At 47.0% G+C, this 24,045-nt stretch overlaps 1 protein-coding gene across 1 annotated transcript in view; it reads right to left on the bottom strand.

Annotated features, from left to right (window-relative positions):
• Positions 1–343: 343 nt before the first annotated feature.
• The window catches only part of LOC125728329 (adhesion G-protein coupled receptor D2-like), a 35,483-nt gene continuing 11,781 nt past the window's right edge, over positions 344–24,045 (bottom strand). The window contains 13 exon segments of the mRNA XM_049005313.1: positions 344–1,551; positions 4,347–4,377; positions 7,356–7,414; positions 7,674–7,824; positions 7,914–7,967; positions 8,818–8,859; positions 11,445–11,565; positions 14,178–14,293; positions 15,097–15,230; positions 17,037–17,190; positions 17,844–17,946; positions 18,517–18,620; positions 18,792–18,918. Of these exon segments, the coding sequence (XP_048861270.1) occupies positions 1,544–1,551; positions 4,347–4,377; positions 7,356–7,414; positions 7,674–7,824; positions 7,914–7,967; positions 8,818–8,859; positions 11,445–11,565; positions 14,178–14,293; positions 15,097–15,230; positions 17,037–17,190; positions 17,844–17,946; positions 18,517–18,620; positions 18,792–18,918 (1,204 nt within the window). The 3' untranslated portion in view covers positions 344–1,543.

The raw sequence follows: 24,045 nt of genomic DNA, 5'->3' as shown, positions 1-24,045 counted from the left end.
GGTAATTTCAGAAAGTGAAATGTCTTTCTCTTCTTCCTCCGGAGCTGTGTTCATTTTCCTTTGTCTGACCTTCGAGGTCAGCCCAATTAACGTGGCGTCGCAATAACCGGCGGCACAGGGGCCTCCGACTGCTGCAACGCGTGAGGAAAAAAATGAAACTCGACACATGGTTAAGGACTATGGACTGTTAAGAAAAATAAGTCTATTTAATGGCCATTCAGGATGCGATGACGATTCAAAACAATGACAATATATAGAAGACAAACCAATAACTCCAGAATACAATGACTGTCAGTTGAGTGTACAAACAGGTTTTATTTCTATGAAAATAAACAAACGTACAGCAGTCTCAGATTCCTTTAAGTGACAAACCCTGAAAAGGGTCTGAATAAAAATTTGATCTGAAGCTTCTTGGTTCAAAGCAGGTCAAGATTCAACATGGAAAGAGACAAAAGGCATCAATCTCAGTGAAGATACCCACTAATATCAACTAAAAACAGATGATAAAGCTCTCAGACACCAGCATCTAGCACCCATGACCTACAGACAATTCTTGCAGGCAGAACTAAGGTTATCAATACCACTACTGTGCCATACACTGTAACAGTCACAATGAAATTGCAGACAGTTTCAGGTTAGGAGTGAGAGCTACGGACAGCTGACATCACATGCCCACCACTCTCTCAGTCACGGCAGGTGGGGGGTGTTTGCTCATATTGCACAATGACAACAACAAACCATGGTTGCTCATAGAATAAAGCAGCATCTGCATATTTTAGCCAATGAGTCCTGTTCACCAAAATCTACTTCAAGAAAACAGAGAAGAAAACAGACATGGCAGGCTGTACTGGATGGAGGTCTTGAGGATCGGTCTGGGCTGTTTCCAGCTCTCTTTCAAACCCTCCATAAAAGCTGGTGTTTCTCCCCAGATAAAAAGTCATTAACGCCATTTCAGGAGATCAGGCGATGTCATACGCTAGCATGGCACATGCAGACCAAATTAGTGGCTTTCATTTGTTAACTTATCACTGGCGTGGTGGTCCTTTGCGCGTCTGGGTGCCCCCAGCCCTGTCGTGAAGTTAGCATGTCGTCCCCTGTTAGCGTGTCATCTCCCATGTTAGCCTGGGCTACATACTGGTTCTCTGGTTTTCTACCCAGTTAAAAACACTGTGTTCAGGGAAACTGGTTACTCCTCAGGGTAACTAGTGACTCTAAGCATCCTCAGTGTCCCACTAAAAGATCATCCAGCGCCTTCCGGGACCCTAACCCTAGAAAAATGGTTATTTACAATGAACAAATGGGTTAGGACTGTTCCTCCAGGAACATGAAGAGCTTGTCTATATGATGACTGGAGCAGCAAGCGAGGTGTGAAACCGAAGGCTTGTTGGAATGTCCTCATTCTGCGGGGCTTTGGATTTCAGAGAGCCACCTCTTCCCGCCTGTCCTCCAGTGGCCCTGCGATTGAGTCCCGGCAGCCTGGTGGTCCTGTGAATGTGTCCTCGCCCACCGCGGCCACCATGAGTGCTGTCCGTGCTCTGGTTGCTCAACAACCTACACATAGATTCAAGGTTCAGGAGATTACTGTTATATGCACACAAAACAGTCAGTTACACCACACAATCCCTTCGGCCCCCGGTAACATATGCAAAAATTAAGCGTGTAAATATTAAGGTGCTTCAAAAGACAAATTCAAAAAGAAAACAAGTACAATTATGAAAATAAATAGGTGCAATATAAACATGCAACTGAAATATTCTTAAAAGCATTGTCCTGTTTGAACACGGATGGGTACACAGCCGGTCGGGAGGAGACGGTGTAAGAGGTATGCATTTTTGGCCTCTTTGGCCAATGAGAGCATGCCGCTGGCTGTCGAAATGGCGAACGTGTACGTGGGAACCCGCCACAGGACGGCAGTCGTGGTGGGCAGGTCTGCTGCCAGCCGACATGCCGCTCAGCCAGGGCGTCTCGGGCGGGGGGCCTCGAGCGGGCAATGGGAAGAATGGCATAGCAGCAGCATGAGGGGAGCAGGTGCTCGAGTGTGTGTTATCGCAGACGCCTGAATGCGTTTTTCCCCCGTCGGGGAAAATGAAGCCTTTCAGCGCGTGTGTGGCTCAGCGCTGTGACTTGGTGCCACGTGGAGGATGGAGAGCCACTCTACAGCCATTAATTGGTCTTTTGACATAAAGGGAATCGCCCAACAATGCTAATGGCGCCCGTGACAAATGATGCCGGCCATGCCGGAAACTTCCTCCTCCGCCGCCATGCGAAGGTCCCCTAACACAGATTGGACGTGTTGAAGAGAAGTCCTTGAGGACCCAAAGTACTCCCCCCACCCCAAAAAAAGGGAAAATGACAACAATGCCAGGCGGTAAACCGATAATGAGTGTGCTTTCAATGGTCCTTCCACTCCATAGCACAGACAGCCGTACCCAAACAGAAGACTTCTCGTTTTGGAGATGAATTGTTCCAGCATGTTGAGGTGCTCATGCTTTCCAGCCTGTTTCTGAAACAGCGCCAGATTTCGTTTGCAAACATCAACTGTCTGTTGATCCCACAAACCCCGGCATTGTGCTATTTCAGCGTGTCGTCGGCTGAAAACGGGCATTTGCTGGGTCACTCTCATGTCCTTCTGTTTGCTTTTCACTCTGAGCAAAAATTCATTTCCACCCTTAGCCAAACATTTACGAAGAGGGCATGAGGGAAGCATCTATGGCAGCAACTTAAAGCTGGGTTGTGACTACATTATAAACTGTAAAATTGTCCATATGCTAATCACGAGCACTGCAATGCCTTGTGGGTAAGATATTCCTGTTCAGGGACTTTCTTGGTCAACAATTATTAAGAAAAGAAAAGTAAGAAACGGCCAGATAATCACAGAAACAGAATATTATGGAGTAAAGACATTTATACAGCATTACTGGACAAAATTACACAATAAATAAATGTTTCCAATTGGTTTGCACTTACATTATTTGGGGTGTTCCACAAAGCAGGATTTTTCAGATAACTGGATTAATTTAACCTTCCTGTGGTGTTTGGGTCGGCACTGACCCGTTTGTAAGCTTAAAATGCATAAAAGCACCACATAAATTTGTGTACTGCATCAAGGACTTTTGACTTTGAACCTCTATTTAAACAAAAAAGAAAAAAATCCACTAAATCATAAATGCTCTGGTCAACATTATAACGGCTCTGGTGTTGGGGTCGGCACCGACCCCCTTTTTTAGTTTAAAATGCATATAAGCACCACATATATTTGTGTACTGCATCAGGAAAGTCTATTTAAAAAAGATTAACACATAAAAAAAATCACTAGGCAAGGCATGCCCAGACATGCAAGGCAAGATAAGACCAATTCAGTTTATTTAATTCACTTGAGGCTTATTTTACCATTATTTTTTTATTTAAAACGAGGTATGCTGCCAAAAGAAAGGTCCACAAAGCCACACCAAAAATATTAAAACCAATCTTTTCATGGGTAAAGAAGCCTAACAAGGTAACCAAGAGGTAAGAAACAAATTGGATGATAAATAATTGTTTTGAGGGTATTTTATGGCTGATTTCAGACACTGGCCGGCACTGACCCGTCTAACATAAGAGACGTGTACAGAAAGCTAACACAGGACGAAGGTTAAGCTCTTAAATCATGACTGCCCAACATGAATGCTTCTCACCTCTTATTAATGAATCATAACTTCTATCTTTAGTTAGCTAAGCTAACTGAGAAATCCTGCCTGGTGGAACAGCCCACTGGTCTACTGTAGCACATGTTCAAGAACGTTTGAGAGAAAATCCAAATAATTTCAGGGAACTTACAGGATTTGAGGATTTAACGGACCCAGTTGCTGCAACAGGTCATGACTAGAAAAATACGGAGAGCTTCATTTTCTGTGCAATTACCACTTCATATGCAACCATTTTGCGACCATAAACAAACGCTTATGGGCGCTTCGGAACGCCGACGAGGTGACGGCGGTTGTTGGCATGGGAAAATGAGAAGATATCGGCTTGAATCTGGGTTGTGACTGAGACACAGACCAAAAGCTCACCTCAATTACACACGTCGCTAGTCGGGCGGGAAATAATGTAAGGGCAAAACACTTAAATGCATACCATACACGAACGAAAGAAGCCGACTAATGAGTCAAAGTTAGCATTTCTTGCCACCTCTGGGGTGATATGCATTATTAATTAAGTGGCATAACCTTGCCTTTCTCCCGCTTTAGCCCACGCGCAGCAATCACCTTGAAATACCGGCGTGTGAATGGCGGCGTTCGCACGCGCCGCACGCGGACCAGCCGCGCAGCGGCACCGGGTTCTACCGCACATTCAATTCTCTGACTTACCTGAAGGCTTGAACGCTGTCAATTGAACCACCTGATGAAGAAAAACAACAACACATCAAAAAAGCAATTAAAAGAAAGGACATTAGCAAATGTGCCTTTCCAGAAATATCCAGAACAACCGTACTTTCTTTAGCATAATGACCGTAATGGCTTGCAGAACATCTCTTAGCCACACAAAAATGGTGACTTTTATTCCGCCTAGCTTTCACAGTCATCGGTAACTAGTAATTTTGGTTAGATCTCGGAAATTTAAATAGCGTCACGTGTGTGTAGTGCACGTCTGTTAATGCACATACAGCAGTATGTGCTTAATTTTGTATTTAATCATCATTAAAACTTATCTAACTTAAAAGCTCTTTATCCCAGATGAGGACTGCAGCTCATCACATTTCTAAGTTAAATGTTTTGATACGTGCTAGAGACTGATTTTTTTTACATTTTTTTCATTTTCATCTGGAAGCAGCCTGTTAAACAATAAGTAAATCCTATTGTATTGATCTATCTGTTTTCCAAGCCAGTAAAGGGTTCGGGTGAACCTGGAGCCAATGACCCAGGAAGTAGAGGGAGTGAGATGGGGTGATACCGGGCCGCTGCAGAGAACACACATGTGCGTATACATGGGGGTAGTTTACAGTCACTAATTCTAATGCCACATTTATGATATACGGGAAGAAACTGGAGTGCAAGACAGAGGCCCAAGTTAACACAGGGAGCACATGCACACTGCACACACAGTGCACACACACAGTGCACACACACAGTGCACACACACACACAACATTGGGATTCAAAGGTCAAACCCTGACGGTGCCAAGCAACAGTGCTACAGACTGTGTCACTGTATCGAGTTGTTGATAAATGAAATAGCTTATTATGCATATTGGTTGGGCTGTCCATCCAGAACGCTTCCCTCACTGTGCCCAAGACTGGCTGGGCACAGGCGTGCAGCCTGGCACGCTAGGTGGTACGGGAGGCGTGACAAAGGGACATAGATCAGTTCAGTAGTTTAGGTTACGCGCCCTGCTTAGGGGTACAAAAGAGGAGTCCCAGGTGTAGTAAAGCTGCCTTCTAATCCATGGGGCTAATGTCCTGTGCAGCCACATCTGTCTCCATTATCAGTACATAATTATTATTATTATTATTATTATTATTCCATGTTCTTCCCCAAGTGGAGGAGTTTAAGTATCTCGGGGTCTTGTTCGTGAGTGAGGGAGGGATGGAGCAGGAGATCGACAGACGGATCGGTGCGGCGTCAGCAGTCATGCGGGGGCTGCATCGGTCTGTCATGGTGAAGAGAGAGCTGAGCCAAAAGGCGAAGCTCTCGATTTACCAGTCGATCTACGTTCCTACCCTCACCTATGGTCACGGGCTGTGGGTAGTGACCAAAAGAACGAGATCGCGAGTACAAGCGGCCAAAATGAGTTTCCTCGGCAGGGTGGCTGGGCTCTCCCTTAGAGATAGGGTGAGGAGCTCAGTCATTCGGGAGGGACTCAGAGTAGAGCCACTGCTCCTCCGCATCGAGAGGAGCCAGGTGAGGTCGCTCGGGCATTTCATTAGGATGCCTCCTGGACGCCTCCCTAGTGAGGTGTTCCGGGCATGTCCCACCCGGTGGAGGCAGACTGTGTGTCTCAGCTGGCCTGGGAACGCCTCGGAATTCCCCCGGAGGAGCTGGATGAGGTGGCCGGGGAGGGGAAGTCTGGTTTCCCTGCTTAGACTGCTGCCCCCGCGACCCGACCCGGAAGAGCAGTATAAGCTGGATGGATGGATTATCATTATTATTATCACTCAAGGTACTATGATTAATGTAGTAATGCATCATTATGACCACTTACTTATAAACTGCTATATAAGCTGTAACGTGCTAATCAACTCCTACAAGGGGGCTTCGCTGATATTTAATAACAATCAGGCACTGCTGCACTGCACACAGGTTCCAGGGCTCTGCAGAGATTCCTGTATATAAATGCCACAAAGCATGAACCATCCATTCTTCTCCCAACCGCTTAACCGGGGGAAGGGTCATGGTGGGGCCTGGAGCCTATTCCAGGCAGCACAAGGCACAAGGCTGGGGAACAGCCAGTGCATCAGAGGGAACAAGCACTAAGTCCACAGGCATCTATAAACACCAATTATTTGAAAGCGTGCCTTTGGACTAGGGCCTGGCGATACGGCCAAAAATGTCACAGCGATAAATATGCTCATTTCAGTCGATATTGACATCAACACAATGAATGTCAAAAGGTTATATCTTTCGGGTTTAAAGGCTGATTTTTGCTCCTGAGTTGAATAAACCTATTCTTTATCATTAGAACGTGACAAACACTTACCAAACAGCATTTCACATCTCACAAGTCTGAGACAGAAGTAAAATTAGTTATTTTAGTCAGTACCGATAAAACGCCACCACTGGCAATCTTCCTATACGTCCATAATTCTCCGTGGATTATTACTGTTCCTCATGGACTGAATTTTACTGTGTGTGAACTTTCCCTTTGGATTTCGCTGGATTACCTTCATTGAACGGGTTGCTTTCTGGATGATTCTCCCGGTAACCCCCCTCCCCCACCCGTTTTGTGTATTTATGGCTTCATTCAAACCCCCAAACCTGGAAGTGTGAGGTGACAGTTACTCACCGAGCCGCCATGTTGCCCTACACAGGATTATCCTTTGTGGCAAAATATCAAAACACCAGCACTCCCAGCAGAACATGTAGCTTGATGGATGAATGGACACACTGGGAAAGTCTCCATGATATCTCTGTTTGCCTACAGTCTTTCCTCCTTATCAAAATTTTCCAAAACTTATATAAAAATGAAGCAGTGGACTTCCTGGATATAGAGTAACCTCTAAGTGCGTCTGTGGTAAGATGAACTCATCGACGGTGGGGATTCCGAAGCCGGAGCAGGAAATGCGTTACTAAGCTAATGTAAAATTTTACAGAAGACTCGTGAATTTCAGGCTGGCTTCTTGCTTATAAGCTGACATGCCTTACTCAGCAAAGTTACGAACCTGGTCTGCTGTAGCTGGTCGCAAGGAGAAGCTCACCATGTGGTCCTTCATGAAACTCTCTGAAAGACAGGAGCAAACATAAACATGAATGGCGACCACTATAGCCAACACTCAGGTCAACAAGGACAGTCCCTAACGGAGTTGGAAATCTTCACGTTGGACACACCGCACTCCCAGTCGTCCACTTCTGAGAGCCAAGGTCAGACTGTGACATGCGTCAAGTACCATGACTTAGAGGTTGGTCAAGTACCATGACCAATAGGTGGGTCGACGTGTGTAATTGAGGTGGAGTGGATCAGAGAGTCACATGCTACTCACCGTTCTGGATGACCACTGACCCGGAAGTGGGCACGCCTCCTTGTCCTGACGTGTCACTGGTCTCGGGGCTGGACACGGCACATGCACCGCAGGCCCAGGAAGTATTTGGAGTCCTCTGGGAGGGCAGGAAGCCAATGGGCTGGGAGCAGTTCTGGAAAACCAGTAGAAAATAGCCCTAAACACTAGCTGCCCAATCAGCATACCCTGACCGAACAACTTTCACCCAATCAGATAACCTACTGTAAAAGATAATGCCTTTCTCTTCTCCTGGATTCTCGTGATGGCAGTCCTCACCTAAATGGACAAAAGAAAAAGCAGCTGAATGCTAGCATGGTATATAATAGCATTCACTGAATGCGTACACATATAATATCCAAGAATACTTCAAAAACAGGGTGAATAATGCCTGTCAAAGGAAACGACATCCTTAACAACGTGAGCGGAACGTTAAGGGTTAAGGTACATGTCGCTTCCCATATCTTCATATATAGTTCTATAAAATGACAGTCAATGCTGGTGAACGTAGAGAGGACAAAATGGCAGAAAGTGCTGCTTGTCTAACAGCTTGTTTTCGAAATAAAACTAGAAATGACATTCTGCTATATGAATCACAGCCTCACTGCAGTTTTCTGTCATGTTTATGTGGGCGTTACGTTCCGCCTTCAAACTGAAGAGCCACCCACACTGTATGTGTCTAATAAAATTACTTAAACTATGTATAGCATTTAGTAATAAAGTTTTAGATAATGTGTTGACCACAGTAGTAGGGATGTTGCTCTTGAAAGCAGTCCAAAGGAGTTCAAAGGAGTTTTACACACTCACTGACTCTGGTGCACGTTTTGCGTACAGCTGTGTGCTCACCAGGCGTCTCTCGTCTACGAAAAGTTTAGGCAATATGAGATCCTTTCAGACGAGAGCACCTCACAGTAAAGCCATGAGCTGCCGTGTCTCGGAAATGTGCGTCCTTGGACTAGAAACAAATCATCAAATCAGATCTGTGGTTTGCCATTGTTAGCAAGGAGACTTTAGCGCGTAAATCGGCGCCTCCGGACGCTTTTGTCCTGCGATCTCGAGTGCCTGCTGGAGGGTTCTCCATCAGCCCCGACCCGCGCAGCAGAAAGCTCATCACCAATCAGTTGCCTACCTCGCTGTTGTAAATGGCGTACACCAGGAATATGTACAGACCCTGCAGGGAGGAAAGAGCGAGTTAGTATAATGCAAAGGGCAAGCATGGCATGTAAAAAGACCGCTTTGCGCAGAGAATAAACAAGTAATAAGATGTGTAGAATGGAACCGATTTCTTTTTGGACAATGGAGACTGTGACCCCAACCTGGATGAGTAGAGTTGATGGGATTGACTGTTGGGTTAGCTGTGTTGAAACACTACTGCCCTCTGGTGCACATCAACTGCTACTGCACAAGATAACCATTCCCGCAGAAAGTCAAATGAAAGGGAGATATTCTTTATGGAATTGTTCTTTGTCATGTTTTCAGCACACTTTTCTGTTTGTGTGCTGACACTAGGGACGTGCAATAAGGCAACTCTCAAAAGCGCAATGCAGTGATACGAAGTGAGAGTCTGATCAGGCAGGAGAAGTGCAACACATCATTAGAGAGAAGGGGCCTACTTCAGAAAAATGTGGGGAGGATTTCTGTGGGTATGTATACAAGCATTGTCAATGCATTATATGTGTGCATGAGTGTGAGTGCATGAGCGTGAGTGCGTGAGTCTTCTGTACGCATGTGTACCTGTGAGCGTGCATATGGGTGTATGTCGTCTGTACGTATGTGTACCTGTGAGCGTGCATATGCGTGTATGTCTTCTGTACGTATGTGTACCTGTGAGCGTGCATATGGGTGTATGTCTTCTGTACGTACGAGTACATGTGAGCGTGCATATGGGTGTATGTCGTCTGTACGTATGTGTACATGTGAGCGTGCATATGGGTGTATGTCGTCTGTACGTATGTGTACCTGTGAGCGTGCATATGGGTGTATGTCTTCTGTACACACGAGTACATGTGAGCGTGCATATGGGTGTATGTCTTCTGTACACACGAGTACATGTGAGCGTACATATGGGTGTATGTCGTCTGTACGTATGTGTACATGTAAGCGTGCATATGGGTGTATGTCTTCTGTACGCACGAGTACATGTGAGCGTGCATATGGGTGTATGTCTTCTGTACACACGAGTACATCTGAGCGTACATATGGGTGTATGTCGTCTGTACACACGAGTACATGTAAGCGTGCATATGGGTGTATGTCTTCTGTACGTACTTGTACATGTCAGCGTGCATATGGGTGTATGTCTTCTGTACGCATGTGTACATACGAGCGTGCATAGGGGTGTATGTCTTCTCTACGCATGTGTACATACGAGCGTGCATAGGGGTGTATGTCTTCTGTATCCACGTGTACATGTGAGCATGTATATGGGTGTATGTCGTCTGTACGTATGTGTACATGTGAGCGTGCATATGGGTGTATGTCTTCTGTACGCACGTGTACATGTGAGCGTGCATATGGGTGTATGTCTTCTATACGCATGTGTACATGTGAGCGTGCATATGGGTGTATGTCATCTGTACGCACGTGTACATGTGAGCGTGCATATGGGTGTATGTCGTCTGTACGCACGTGTACATGTGAGCGTGCATATGGGTGTATGTCTTCTGTACGCACGTGTACATGAGAGCGTGCATATGGGTGTATGTCTTCTGTACGCACGTGTACATGTGAGCGTGCATATGGGTGTATGTCTTCTGTACGCACGTGTACATGTGAGCGTGCATATGGGTGTATGTCGTCTGTACGCACGTGTACATGTGAGCGTGCATATGGGTGTATGTCGTCTGTACGCACGTGTACATGTGAGCGTGCATATGGGTGTATGTCTTCTGTACGCACGTGTACATGAGAGCGTGCATATGGGTGTATGTTGTCTGTACGTACGTGTACATATGAGTGTGCATAGGGGTGTATGTCTCCTGTATGCATGTTCTTTCATTGAGGTCAGACATCACAGACGATTCCCCCAGCTGATTATACCAGCATGCAGTCCTCCCTTCAGACAAATTTATACATTTATCAGCCCTTTATCTCCTTCCCCTGGACACTGACAGTAAATCTAAATTAACAAGCACCTTGTGGAGGGTCAGTGGGGGGCCAGGCACCTCTTGTTATTAATTAAGAGGCCGGCCATAGTAGGAGCCAGGCTGGCAGCAGCGAGAGCCAGAGGAAGTGCCCCCCAAGGCAGGTCTGATTTATGCGGCACGTGGGCGTGGCTTATCGCAGGCTTGATAACGAGGTGAATGGTGGATGGGGCCAATGGGCTAGGCGCTGAGACTCTGCCCACTCTGGCCTGCCCTTCAGAACTGCTCTCTTCCACCATCCCTCCACTCCCCGGTAGTGTACCCCCCCAGCCACGCCCTGCCCAACATTGTACATCACCTATACACACGTACACACACAGACACACTCATACACAGGTTTGTAATTATATCTTTGTGCGGACTCTCCATTCATTTCTATGGGGAAAACTCTTAATTCCAACATGACGACCTTAACCCCTACCCAGCCCTACCCTTAATCATTAGTAAACAAACAACCTGAAAAATGGTCCCCACAACATCAAAATAACTGATTTTTATTACATTCTGGGCATTTGCCCCCCACAATGTAATATAAACCTAATCCACACACACACACACACACACACTCAGGTATGAATGCTCATCGAGTAGATAGTCGGGGAAGCATGCTCACCTGGAAAGCATTGAGGGCAATAAACAGGTAGGCAAGAACCACAGACAGGTGCACCAGGATCCCGCAGAGCCAGGTCAGGCCAAGCACGGGGAGCAGGATCAGGACGGGTCGGGTCGCAGCCCTAAACAAGCCCGAAGACAACGTCAGCAGAGCCACTAGGCAGACACCAGCCGTCGCTAATGACGCAAGGAGCAGGAGCATTACTACTAACGAATTCGCGTATCCACCAGGAGCAAAATAACTGTGACACAGACGTGGTTTATTCACTAAAAAGTACGTTATGTCTAAATCATATTGTTATTCCCAATTTTGCGCTCCGCCGACATCATTTCAGAAAGATTCCTCTCGTTCTTTAAGCATTAAGCAGATAATCTGATCTGTTTTGGTTCACGAATGTGTGTGTGTGGGATGTTATTCAAACAAAAATCACTGCGTAGGCCAATGGATATCATGTTTTTTATATAATCACTATTATAACGTTTTTTGTGTAAATTAATACTTTTTTCCTGCTACAGCTACAATAATGAAATTCGCTAATTAACAGACAAAACAAATACGCTCATTAATTCATTTTCCACACCCGCTTGCCCTATGCAAGATACGTTTTTATCTACGAATTATGTCATTGGGTTCGGGCTGGAAAGTAGAGGCGGAACGCACGGGAGCGCGCCAAGCTGCGGACTCGAACACCGGCGGTACTTCTCTCCCACGGGGACGCGAGGCGCGCCTCAGGTTCGGATCTCCGCGAAAGCCGCCATTGTTTCTCCACAATGCGCTTCCCGGATCTGACAGATTGAATTTTCACCCTTCAGCCGCTAACGCAAGGACAAAATGAACAAGTCCATTTCTCTGCATGTCATCTTTAGTCACATTCGATGGAAAGTTCAAACGAATTCGGAAAAAAATGTTTTAATTGAGTTTAGCCAAAGAACCGCGAGTTCTAAAATATTTTACAGCTCAGAGTCAATTTGAATGACTCGGAGTTGCCAAATGACAAATACCCTGCCGTCATTTATTTTCCTGTAACATCTTATTTAATATTTGCTGCATTAATAAATGTGCCCGGCTTAGTCACGGAGGTCATTCTGCTGGTGTTTAAAAATGCTCTTAAGCTGAATTACTCCAATAAAGCATCTCTCTGTGCAAATAAATAACCCTGTGTGCTATTTAGGATAAGGCCATCAGCTAATACCAAATGCCCTTTTATCGGAAAAACCAATGCTACTTTTTAAAAATCTGAAAAACATTGGCTGAGTCGCTGAACAGTAGTATTCGGTGTGTTAAAACATGTTTGGGTTTGTGCGGGTAAAGGGACGTGTGTTAGGCAGCGTGTGTAGCGCTAGATTAACATGTCTCTGAGGAAAGAAACATTTCTAGCAATGGAAAGATCCGCTCTGTGTGGGAGTTTCTGTGCAAAAGCTCCTGTATGTGTGTGTCTGTGTGTGAGTGTGGCTCTGAGAGCGTAAATGTCCGTAGCTGCGGGTGTATGTGTGTGCCTGTTTGGCGCTGTGAGTTCAGACAGATCTTCAGACTGTACGTCAGAGAGCCCAGCTGTTGTGGTGTGAGACAGTGTTTGTGCCCATATAGGCTAAACAGTATGTACAGAGTGGGGTACAGCACACCTCCTCCGTGCAGAAGCAGCTCTGCCCGGAGCCCAGGTGCGACGCTGATAAGCACCGCTACACCCCCGCCTGAGCCCCCCCACGCTGGCTCCCTAAATCCGGGGAGTTCCAGCCTTTTTGCTTCCCGTCTTCTCCCTCCCTCGCTTCTCACATCAGGAGGAGCCCTTTGTGAAGAACCGACAGTGAAGACGCACCCCCCCCCCCCAGCTGATGGGTGTCCAGGGAAGGCTTTGGGTCTCCGGGAAGCTGGGACTCTCTTGGGACAGGGGTGTCAGCAAAAGTGTGGGAATCCTGCACATGTGTTGGTGTTTCACTATTGCATCGTTACCTGCGAATCTCGTGCCTCACTATGCCAGCAGCGCACTTTCCCGGCGTAAAGCCTACTTCATACTTCACTTCTCTGTGTGCACGTTTGTACGTACTGCATTTGTCCGTGAATGCGTACGACTGTAATCAGGAATGGTGTTCCATCAGACCAGCAGTGGGCAGATGTGTTGCAACAAACACAAATACAAGCGGTGTAGTGAAACAGCTAGACTTTTTATGAAGAGTTTTACTCTGAGTAGCCTTATGTGGGTAATAAGGTAATATGGCATTTTTGAAATCCTTATGACAACACTTGCTGGGACCATCTCCTTTCTCCACGACCGGCAAATTTTATTGCCAAGATTTAAAAATGCTACAGAAGTGTTGCTTCTGAAAATATTTTATACGGTACAAAGTCTGGACAGTATGGAAAAATGAGATATCTGGTCACCTCTGCGCCTTCTACAACAACAACCATTCTTCTCTTTTGTCAATGACCACTGCTTTGTGAGAGTTAGTGCTGCCACCTACTGGAAGCATCTAGTCAATTTCCTGGCACAGGTGCAGTTGATGCATATGATGGCGAATTTACGTCACTCATCCTGTGCACGGCCCGTAAGGCCACGCAGAAAAGCGACGTGTAGACTGGCCTTCAGTCCCAAACTGTACCCATTCCCTACTCCAAGCTCTCCAGCAGATCTTTATATGTGAAATATCAGCTGCAAGGACTGAGCTGCTGGGGAAGAAGAAGCATGCAGGAGCATTTAAAAGCACAATGCGAGGAGTGTTTGTACTTGTAACTCACCAAACGAGGCCAAGGGCGTGCAGCCGAGAGAGCGAGCTGGGCGTCAGCATCTTGGCCCGGCGCCGAGCGCTGGAAACGGTCACCACGACAACCCGCCACAGTACCACGGCATTAACCTAAGGATGAGCAAAGGCTGTCAGGAACAGATCCGTGGATGGCGGCTGAATAAAATTTACACATGGAGATGTGATGATGTCAAACTAGACGCAACCCTCTCAAAATCCCGCCATGGCTCCTTCTTCACCTTCTGTAAGGCAGTTCTGGCTCCGCTGAGCCTCGGTATCCAGCCTCGTAACAAACCACACACTCCAGTCGACCCGTCTAACAGTTAATCTCTACTTGGGTTCACCCAGTGTCCTCTGTTGAAGAGAGCCAGGGGTCCTGCTGGGTGAAAATCGGGCAGCACTGCTCATGCTTGGTGCTGCAGGTTGGGAGCGATGTTGTACCGACCTTAAATACATAACCATGGTTTGCTCTGCACTCTTGCTTATAGAAGTTCCTGCATGTGTTTATGTTTTGTAAGGGAGATATAAAATAGCTAGAATATGGTGGTAGAATATGACGACATTCATGTGCTTTATGAAATTAATGTTTTTTTGTCATTTGTACAATTACATTGAAATGTATGAGTTTTCATGTGCTTTGCCCTCATTTTTAAGACAGACGCATATCGAGGTGAGAGTCCAGGGTTAGACTTTTAATCCAGCATCCCCAGGGCCTCCTTCAAGGACTGCATAGACATGTGTTTACTCCCCTGAGCACGGGATTCAAACCAGCAACTTTCCAAACCTTCTGAGTGACGTAAGTTTGCGTTCAAATCTTTTTCTCGTCTCAGAACGCCCACCCTGCCACACCCCAGAGGTCTGCCCAGTGGACTGGAAATGCCAGAACAGGAAACCAGCACACAACTGTGACTTACCGACAGAACGAAGAGGACAGGTCCTGCAAAGGCCCAAATGGTGTTATGCTGCACGTTGAGCCAGCAGCGGTCGTCTGCTTTGTACTTGCCAAAGGAGACAGCCAAGGTCAGGCCGACGACAATAACAGGACACCCTATACGGGGGGAGCACAACCATCAGAAAGCAGGCCTCTTTGAACAATAGCAAATATCACCTTTTTGCTTTAGTACTGAAAATATGTCAGCAGAGTAGAATAAAGACGCCAATAACACAATATAAATACGATTTAATTGGTCAGTGACCCCCCCCCCCCCCCCCCTCTAAAAAGCCTAGTATTCGGAATGTTCTGATTGGCTTTTTGTTGGCCATCAAAGACATGGATCACATGCTATTTCTGGCCTTGTCCTGATAGACACAGCCCTCTGAGGTCCATGCAGGTGAGACGAACCTACGCACAGCGCACCGAGAAGAGCCGGTACCCTTAAACTGACGTGACGTTTTAGTTTTCCAAAGATCAGAGAACAAACTTCAGTTAAAAATCAGTTAAAAATCGATGGAAATGTATAACGATTTAAACGAGCTGATGTGGAAAATGAATCGCCACGTTAGGAGAACATCACGCTACCTAACAGTAAAACTGGTGTAATATTACATTTTATTTTACGACGTCAGTTGATCTTAAATCGGCGGTGTGGCAGCATTTTAGCTTTCCGGTAATCACAAACGAAAACGGGGAGAAAAGCACAGACAAGACTAAAACCGCGTGCAAACATTGACTGATAACATACAGAAATAGCACGACGAACATGCTTCAGCATGTCCAACGGCACCACAGTGAGCTCAATTCACCACCGCCAGAGCGAAGATTGTTAAAAGGGCAAACCACGCTGAAAGGCTGCACATGCAAACCTTAGTTTATTTGGTAACGCTTTATATTAAGTGCACCTTCATAATGCATTCATTATGCATTCATAGAACATTCAGTGCACCTTCATAATGCATTCATTATGCATTCATAGAACATTCATAAGCAGCATGCAAGTACACCTTAACATCCTAACATCCCTTAACAGCTTTAATATACATTAATAACAAGCATTACATGCTGTTATTATTATATAATGTTTGTTATTAATGTATATTATGCCTGTTAAGGGATGTTAGGATGTTAAGGTGTACATACATGATGTTTATGAATGTATTATGAATACTTAATGAATACATTATGAAGGTGTTCTGAACGTTTTATGAATGCAATATAAAAGCATTATGAAGGTGCAGTTAATGTAAAGTGTTACTGTTTATTGATTTGAAGATTTTATCTTGATTTGGGATTTTTAAACAGTATTTTATTCAATTCCAGTTGCACTGTTAAGAAGAGGGCACGTCTTGCACAGTTTAGAAAGATAAATAAAGGAATATTTTTGAATAAATTTGTCCGCAGCTCATTCTGGATCTAGAAACAAAGTTGTTGCAGGGATTAGCAGCAGCACTGAATGGTTTCTGAGTTCATGTTCGAAACCACCACACTTCCCTCCATCCCAACCATACACCAATGATCCATAACATTAGGAACACCTGCCTAATATTGTGTAGACCAGCGTCACACCAGTGAAACAGCTCTGGACTTCACAAGACCTCTAGTTTTCTAGCATCACAAATTTCCCCCTTTTTCACACATTGTTCCTGCTTCCAACATATCAGCTTCAAGAACTGACTGCTCATTTGCTTAATATATAATGCCCCCCTGTGGCAGGTGCCACTGTAATGAGATAATCAAGGTTATGCACGTCACCTGTCAGTGGTTATACTGCCATGTTTAATTGGTGTAACGCAGAATAAAATATCAAACCGAAATGGTTCAGGAACCATCCTTAGACCTGACCGAAATCGAGTTCTAGAGCTAGTTCCTGGATCTGAAGCTGTTAGACTGCAAAGCTGGTGTCTGTGTGCCAGGTACCCCAGCCGATGGCGTAGTACAGCCTCATCCTCCTGTCCTCGCTGATGTTCACCGAAACCACCTTGCTCCACAGCAGCAAGCCTTCGACAAGCATCCAGGTGAAGGAGGCCGTGAAGAAGAGGTGCAGCAGGGCTGTCACTACCAGACACAACTCCTAGAGCGAACCAGGGGTACAGCAGAAGGCAGTTTTGGTTTAAACTTACACTTGATTTCCACCCATCCATCCATTTTCCAAACCGCTTATCCTACTGGGTCGCGGGGGGTCGGGAGCCTATCCCAGAAGCAATGGGCATGAGGTAGGGAACAACCTAGGATGGGGGGCCAGCCCATCGCAGGGCACACTCACACACTATTCACTCACACATGCACTTCTACGGGCAATTTAGCAACTCCAATTAGCCTCAGCATGTTTTTGGACTGTGGGGGGAAACTGGAGTACCTGGAGGAAACCCCACAACGACATGGGGAGAACATGCAAACTCCACACACGTGACCCAGGCGGAGACTCGAACCTGGGTCCCAGAGGTGTGAGGCAACAGTGCTAACCACTGCACCACCATGCTGCCCCCCAGACCTGATTTATACTCTTAAATTATTTTCAAATTGAATATAAAGTGAAGCCAACAAAAATATAAGCAGTCAACTCCTGCAAAAGGAAATATAACATTTGTTGTGACAGAATCTCTTACGTTTCAAACTTTATTTGAATATCAGCTCTCCACTACAGCTGCATAAACAAGACTAGCTCTCTGTGTCCTCCCAAGCAGGGGGCAGCATAGGAAAACCGAGGCGGGGGTAGATACAGACCTGATTGCCTGTGGCTGTGTCACTGCACATCAACAAGAGCTCTGCAATACCCAGAGCTGCAATCAGATTCTTGTGGACAGTGGTACGGTCTGATTTGGGCACCCTGTAGTTTGAGGAGAAATTAAAGCAGGAAGAAAAGGTTCTCATTATTTCATTTTTCTTTGATTTTTGTCTGACTGTCTCATCTCAGCTAATCAAACATCACTGTTTGCCAGCCACCATTAAATATAAGCAGATCATTTACAGCAGTGGTCTCCAATACATCGACCTTGAGCTACTGCTAACCTGCAGGGAGCCAAAGAGTAGCTTGCACGACACGTATTAGGTATGGAATCAATTGTTTTTTATTTGTATTTTGCGTATTCACTAGGAATAACACCACACTGTGATGGTACACTGGACAGTGGACACGAAAGGAGAATTAATTTAACCATTGCAACCCCCCCCCCCATTACAATCTAATATGAAACACATAGCTTCCCAGATTCTTTGTAAAAGGTATATCTCACTTCTGATACGTTTGGAGACCCCTAACCCTACAGTCTAAAATTTCTCTCAGCTTCAATATGACCTTAATATGACCTTAACAGCACTCAGTCATAAATAGAGTGTCTAGGACACAAAGTGTCAGATGAAGGGAGATGCTATAAATGACATACAACACTGTCCTCACCCCACAACGATGAAGAGGATGAAGGTGAAGGTCAGGCAACACAGCGACACTCCACAGCCAATGAAAGTCAGCATCTGCATTGAAATTTCACTGTCTGGGCTCCTCTGTAACAAACAAGAGTCAGAGTGAAGGGAAGGCGTTCATGGAATCGCGCTGAACCCGGGTAAATCTGTGCCGACACACAGCACGAGTGTAAGAACTATATGTTAACAGTTTGTCTGAGTGCTGACTTGCCCGGGACGCTAAGATGCTAACTCCTGAGGAGACGAATGTACCTGGACCTCGTAGACCTGCAGCAACAGAGCGAAGTTGGTGGTGTGGTTGCAGTAACAGGAAGTAGAGTCAGGCCACGTGTATATGATATGGCAGCCTTTGGTGGACCAGCCACCACCGGTCTCAGGCCTGAAGGACAGCAAAGCGAGGAAAGCTGAGGACCTGCTACTGATCATCTCAGTCACCCTGCACACCACTCAGCAGATACGATCATCTCAGTCACCCTGCACACCACTCAGCAGATACGATCATCTCAGTCACCCTGCACACCACTCAGCAGATACGATCATCTCAGTCACCCTGCACACCACTCAGCAGATACGATCATCTCAGTCACCCTGCACACCACTCAGCAGATACGATCATCTCAGTCACCCTGCACACCACTCAGCAGATACGATCATTTCAGTAACCCTGCACACCACTCAGCAGATACGATCATCTCAGTAACCCTACACACCACTCAGCAGATACGATCATCTCAGTCACCCTGCACACCACTCAGTAGATACGATCATCTCAGTCACCCTGCACACCACTCAGCAGATACGATCATCTCAGTAACCCTGCACACCACTCAGTAGATACGATCATCTCAGTCACCCTGCACACCACTCAGCAGATACGATCATCTCAGTAACCCTGCACACCACTCAGTAGATACGATCATCTCAGTCACCCTGCACACCACTCAGCAGATACGATCATCTCAGTAACCCTGCACACCACTCAGCAGATACGATCATCTCAGTAACCCTGCACACCACTCAGCAGATACGATCATCTCAGTAACCATGTACACCACTCAGCAGATACGATCATCTCAGTCACCCTGCACACCACTCAGCAGATACGATCATCTCAGTAACCCTGCACACCACTCAGCAGATACGATCATCTCAGTCACCCTGCACACCACTCAGCAGATACGATCATCTCAGTAACCCTGCACACCACTCAGCAGATACGATCATCTCAGTCACCCTGCACACCACTCAGTAGATACGATCATCTCAGTAACCCTGCACACCACTCAGCAGATACGATCATCTCAGTAACCCTCACACCACTCAGCAGATACGATCATCTCAGTAACCCTGCACACCACTCAGCAGATACGATCATCTCAGTAACCCTGCACACCACTCAGCAGATACGATCATCTCAGTAACCCTGCACACCACTCAGCAGATATGATCATCTCAGTCACCCTGCACACCACTCAGCAGATACGATCATCTCAGTAACCCTGCACACCACTCAGCAGATACGATCATCTCAGTAACCCTGCACACCACTCAGCAGATACGATCATCTCAGTAACCCTGCACAGCGTGTGTCGCTTCTACCATAATGCTCCAGACTGCAGGTACAATTTAAACACCTACACAGCATCTCTGCTGTATAATATAAGTGTATATTTAGTTTTTCAAATGCACATCTCAGTACTTACTGTACATGGTTTGATTCAGCCTTTTAAGTCTTTTAACACTTTATTGTCCCTGATAAATAGTGTTGTAATTTTATGAGCTGAAAGAAGTTAAGTGTCTGGGTGAAGAACGGCTGAATGCAGCTGATCTGTTAGGCTGGAGGACAAGGTGTTTTATGTGTGATGTATGCGTCAAATTAACAGCGGTCTACACGACAGCTTCCTGGACCCCCTCCTGCGTCAAATTAACAACGGTCTACACGACAGCTTCCTGGACCCCCTCCTGCGTCAAATTAACAGCGGTCTACACGACAGTTTCCTGGACCCCCTCCTGCGTCAAATTAACAGTGGTCTACACGACAGCTTCCTGGACCCCCTCCTGCTCCAAATTAACAGCGGTCTACACGACAGCTTCCTGGACCCCCTCCTGCTCCAAATTAACAGCGGTCTACACGACAGCTTCCTGGACCCCCTCCTGCGTCAAATTAACAGCGGTCTACACGACAGCTTCCTGGACCCCCTCCTGCTCCAAATTAACAGCGGTCTACACGACAGCTTCCTGGACCCCCTCCTGCGTCAAATTAACAGCAGTCTACATGACAGCTTCCTGGACCCCCTCCTGCTCCAAATTAACAGCGGTCTACACGACAGCTTCCTGGACCCCCTCCTGCTCCAAATTAACAGCGGTCTACACGACAGCTTCCTGGACCCCCTCCTGCTCCAAATTAACAGCGGTCTACATGAAAGCTTCCTGGACCCCCTCCTGCTCCAAATTAACAGCGGTCTACATGACAGCTTCCTGGACCCCCTCCTGCTCCAAATTAACAGCGGTCTACATGACAGCTTCCTGGACCCCCTCCTGCTCCAAATTAACAGAGGTCTACATGACAGCTTCCTGGACCCCCTCCTGCTCCAAATTAACAGCGGTCTACATGAGAGCTTCCTGGACCCCCTCCTGCTCCAAATTAACAGCGGTCTACATGACAGCTTCCTGGACCCCCTCCTGCTCCAAATTAACAGCGGTCTACATGACAGCTTCCTGGACCCCCTCCTGCTCCAAATTAACAGCGGTCTACATGACAGCTTCCTGGACCCCCTCCTGCTCCAAATTAACAGCGGTCTACATGAGAGCTTCCTGGAACCCCTCCTGCTCCAAATGAACAGCGGTCTACTTGACAGCTTCCTGGACCCCCTCCTGCTCCAAATTAACAGCGGTCTACATGAAAGCTTCCTGGACCCCCTCCTGCTCCAAATTAACAGCGGTCTACATGACAGCTTCCTGGACCCCCTCCTGCTCCAAATTAACAGCGGTCTACATGACAGCTTCCTGGACCCCCTCCTGCTCCAAATTAACAGCGGTCTACATGAGAGCTTCCTGGACCCCCTCCTGCTCCAAATTAACAGCGGTCTACATGAAAGCTTCCTGGACCCCCTCCTGCTCCAAATTAACAGCGGTCTACATGAAAGCTTCCTGGACCCCCTCCTGCTCCAAATTAACAGCGTTCTACATGAAAGCTTCCTGGACCCCCTCCTGCTCCAAATTAACAGCGTTCTACATGAAAGCTTCCTGGACCCCCTCCTGCTCCAAATTAACAGCGGTCTACATGAAAGCTTCCTGGACCCCCTCCTGCTCCAAATTAACAGCGGTCTACATGAGAGCTTCCTGGACCCCCTCCTGCTCCAAATTAACAGCGGTCTACATGAAAGCTTCCTGGACCCCCTCCTGCTCCAAATTAACAGCGTTCTACATGAAAGCTTCCTGGACCCCCTCCTGCTCCAAATTAACAGCGTTCTACATGAAAGCTTCCTGGACCCCCTCCTGGTCCAAATTAACAGCGGTCTACATGAGAGCTTCCTGGACCCCCTCCTGCTCCAAATTAACAGCGGTCTACATGAGAGCTTCCTGGACCCCCTCCTGCTCCAAATTAACAGCGGTCTACATGAAAGCTTCCTGGACCCCCTCCTGCTCCAAATTAACAGTGGTCTACATGACAGCTTCCTGGACCCCCTCCTGCTCCAAATTAACAGTGGTCTACATGAGAGCTTCCTGGACCCCCTCCTGCTCCAAATTAACAGCGGTCTACATGACAGCTTCCTGGACCCCCTCCTGCTCCAAATTAACAGCGGTCTACATGACAGCTTCCTGGACCCCCTCCTGCTCCAAATTAACAGCGGTCTACATGAGAGCTTCCTGGACCCCCTCCTGCTCCAAATTAATAGCGGTCTACATGAAAGCTTCCTGGACCCCCTCCTGCTCCAAATTAACAGCGGTCTACATGAAAGCTTCCTGGACCCCCTCCTGCGTCAAATTAACAGCGGTCTACATGAAAGCTTCCTGGACCCCCTCCTGCTCCAAATTAACAGCGGTCTACATGAAAGCTTCCTGGACCCCCTCCTGCTCCAAATTAACAGCGTTCTACATGAAAGCTTCCTGGACCCCCTCCTGCTCCAAATTAACAGCGGTCTACATGAGAGCTTCCTGGACCCCCTCCTGCTCCAAATTAACAGCGGTCTACATGAGAGCTTCCTGGACCCCCTCCTGCTCCAAATTAACAGCGGTCTACATGAAAGCTTCCTGGACCCCCTCCTGCTCCAAATTAACAGCGGTCTACATGAGAGCTTCCTGGACCCCCTCCTGCTCCAAATTAACAGCGGTCTACATGAAAGCTTCCTGGACCCCCTCCTGCTCCAAATTAACAGCGTTCTACATGAAAGCTTCCTGGACCCCCTCCTGCTCCAAATTAACAGCGTTCTACATGAAAGCTTCCTGGACCCCCTCCTGCTCCAAATTAACAGCGGTCTACATGAGAGCTTCCTGGACCCCCTCCTGCTCCAAATTAACAGCGGTCTACATGAGAGCTTCCTGGACCCCCTCCTGCTCCAAATTAACAGCGGTCTACATGAAAGCTTCCTGGACCCCCTCCTACTCCAAATTAACAGTGGTCTACATGAGAGCTTCCTGGACCCCCTCCTGCTCCAAATTAACAGCGGTCTACATGACAGCTTCCTGGACCCCCTCCTGCTCCAAATTAACAGTGGTCTACATGACAGCTTCCTGGACCCCCTCCTGCTCCAAATTAACAGCGGTCTACATGACAGCTTCCTGGACCCCCTCCTGCTCCAAATTAACAGGGGTCTACATGACAGCTTCCTGGACCCCCTCCTGCTCCAAATTAACAGCGGTCTACATGAGAGCTTCCTGGACCCCCTCCTGCTCCAAATTAATAGCGGTCTACATGAAAGCTTCCTGGACCCCCTCCTGCTCCAAATTAACAGCGGTCTACATGAAAGCTTCCTGGACCCCCTCCTGCGTCAAATTAACAGCGGTCTACATGAAAGCTTCCTGGACCCCCTCCTGCTCCAAATTAACAGCGGTCTACATGAAAGCTTCCTGGACCCCCTCCTGCTCCAAATTAACAGCGTTCTACATGAAAGCTTCCTGGACCCCCTCCTGCTCCAAATTAACAGCGGTCTACATGAGAGCTTCCTGGACCCCCTCCTGCTCCAAATTAACAGCGGTCTACATGAGAGCTTCCTGGACCCCCTCCTGCTCCAAATTAACAGCGGTCTACATGAAAGCTTCCTGGACCCCCTCCTGCTCCAAATTAACAGTGGTCTACATGAGAGCTTCCTGGACCCCCTCCTGCTCCAAATTAACAGCAGTCTACATGACAGCTTCCTGGACTCCCTCCTGCTCCAAATTAACAGTGGTCTACATGAGAGCTTCCTGGACCCCCTCCTACTCCAAATTAACAGTGGTCTACATGACAGCTTCCTGGACCCCCTCCTGCTCCAAATTAACAGTGGTCTACATGAGAGCTTCCTGG

Source organism: Brienomyrus brachyistius, unplaced genomic scaffold, assembly GCF_023856365.1.
Source record: "Brienomyrus brachyistius isolate T26 unplaced genomic scaffold, BBRACH_0.4 scaffold237, whole genome shotgun sequence".
Classification (NCBI taxonomy): Eukaryota; Metazoa; Chordata; class Actinopteri; order Osteoglossiformes; family Mormyridae; genus Brienomyrus; species Brienomyrus brachyistius.
The sequence above is the reverse complement of the archived record's forward strand: the minus strand, read 5'-3'. Positions and strand labels throughout refer to the sequence as shown.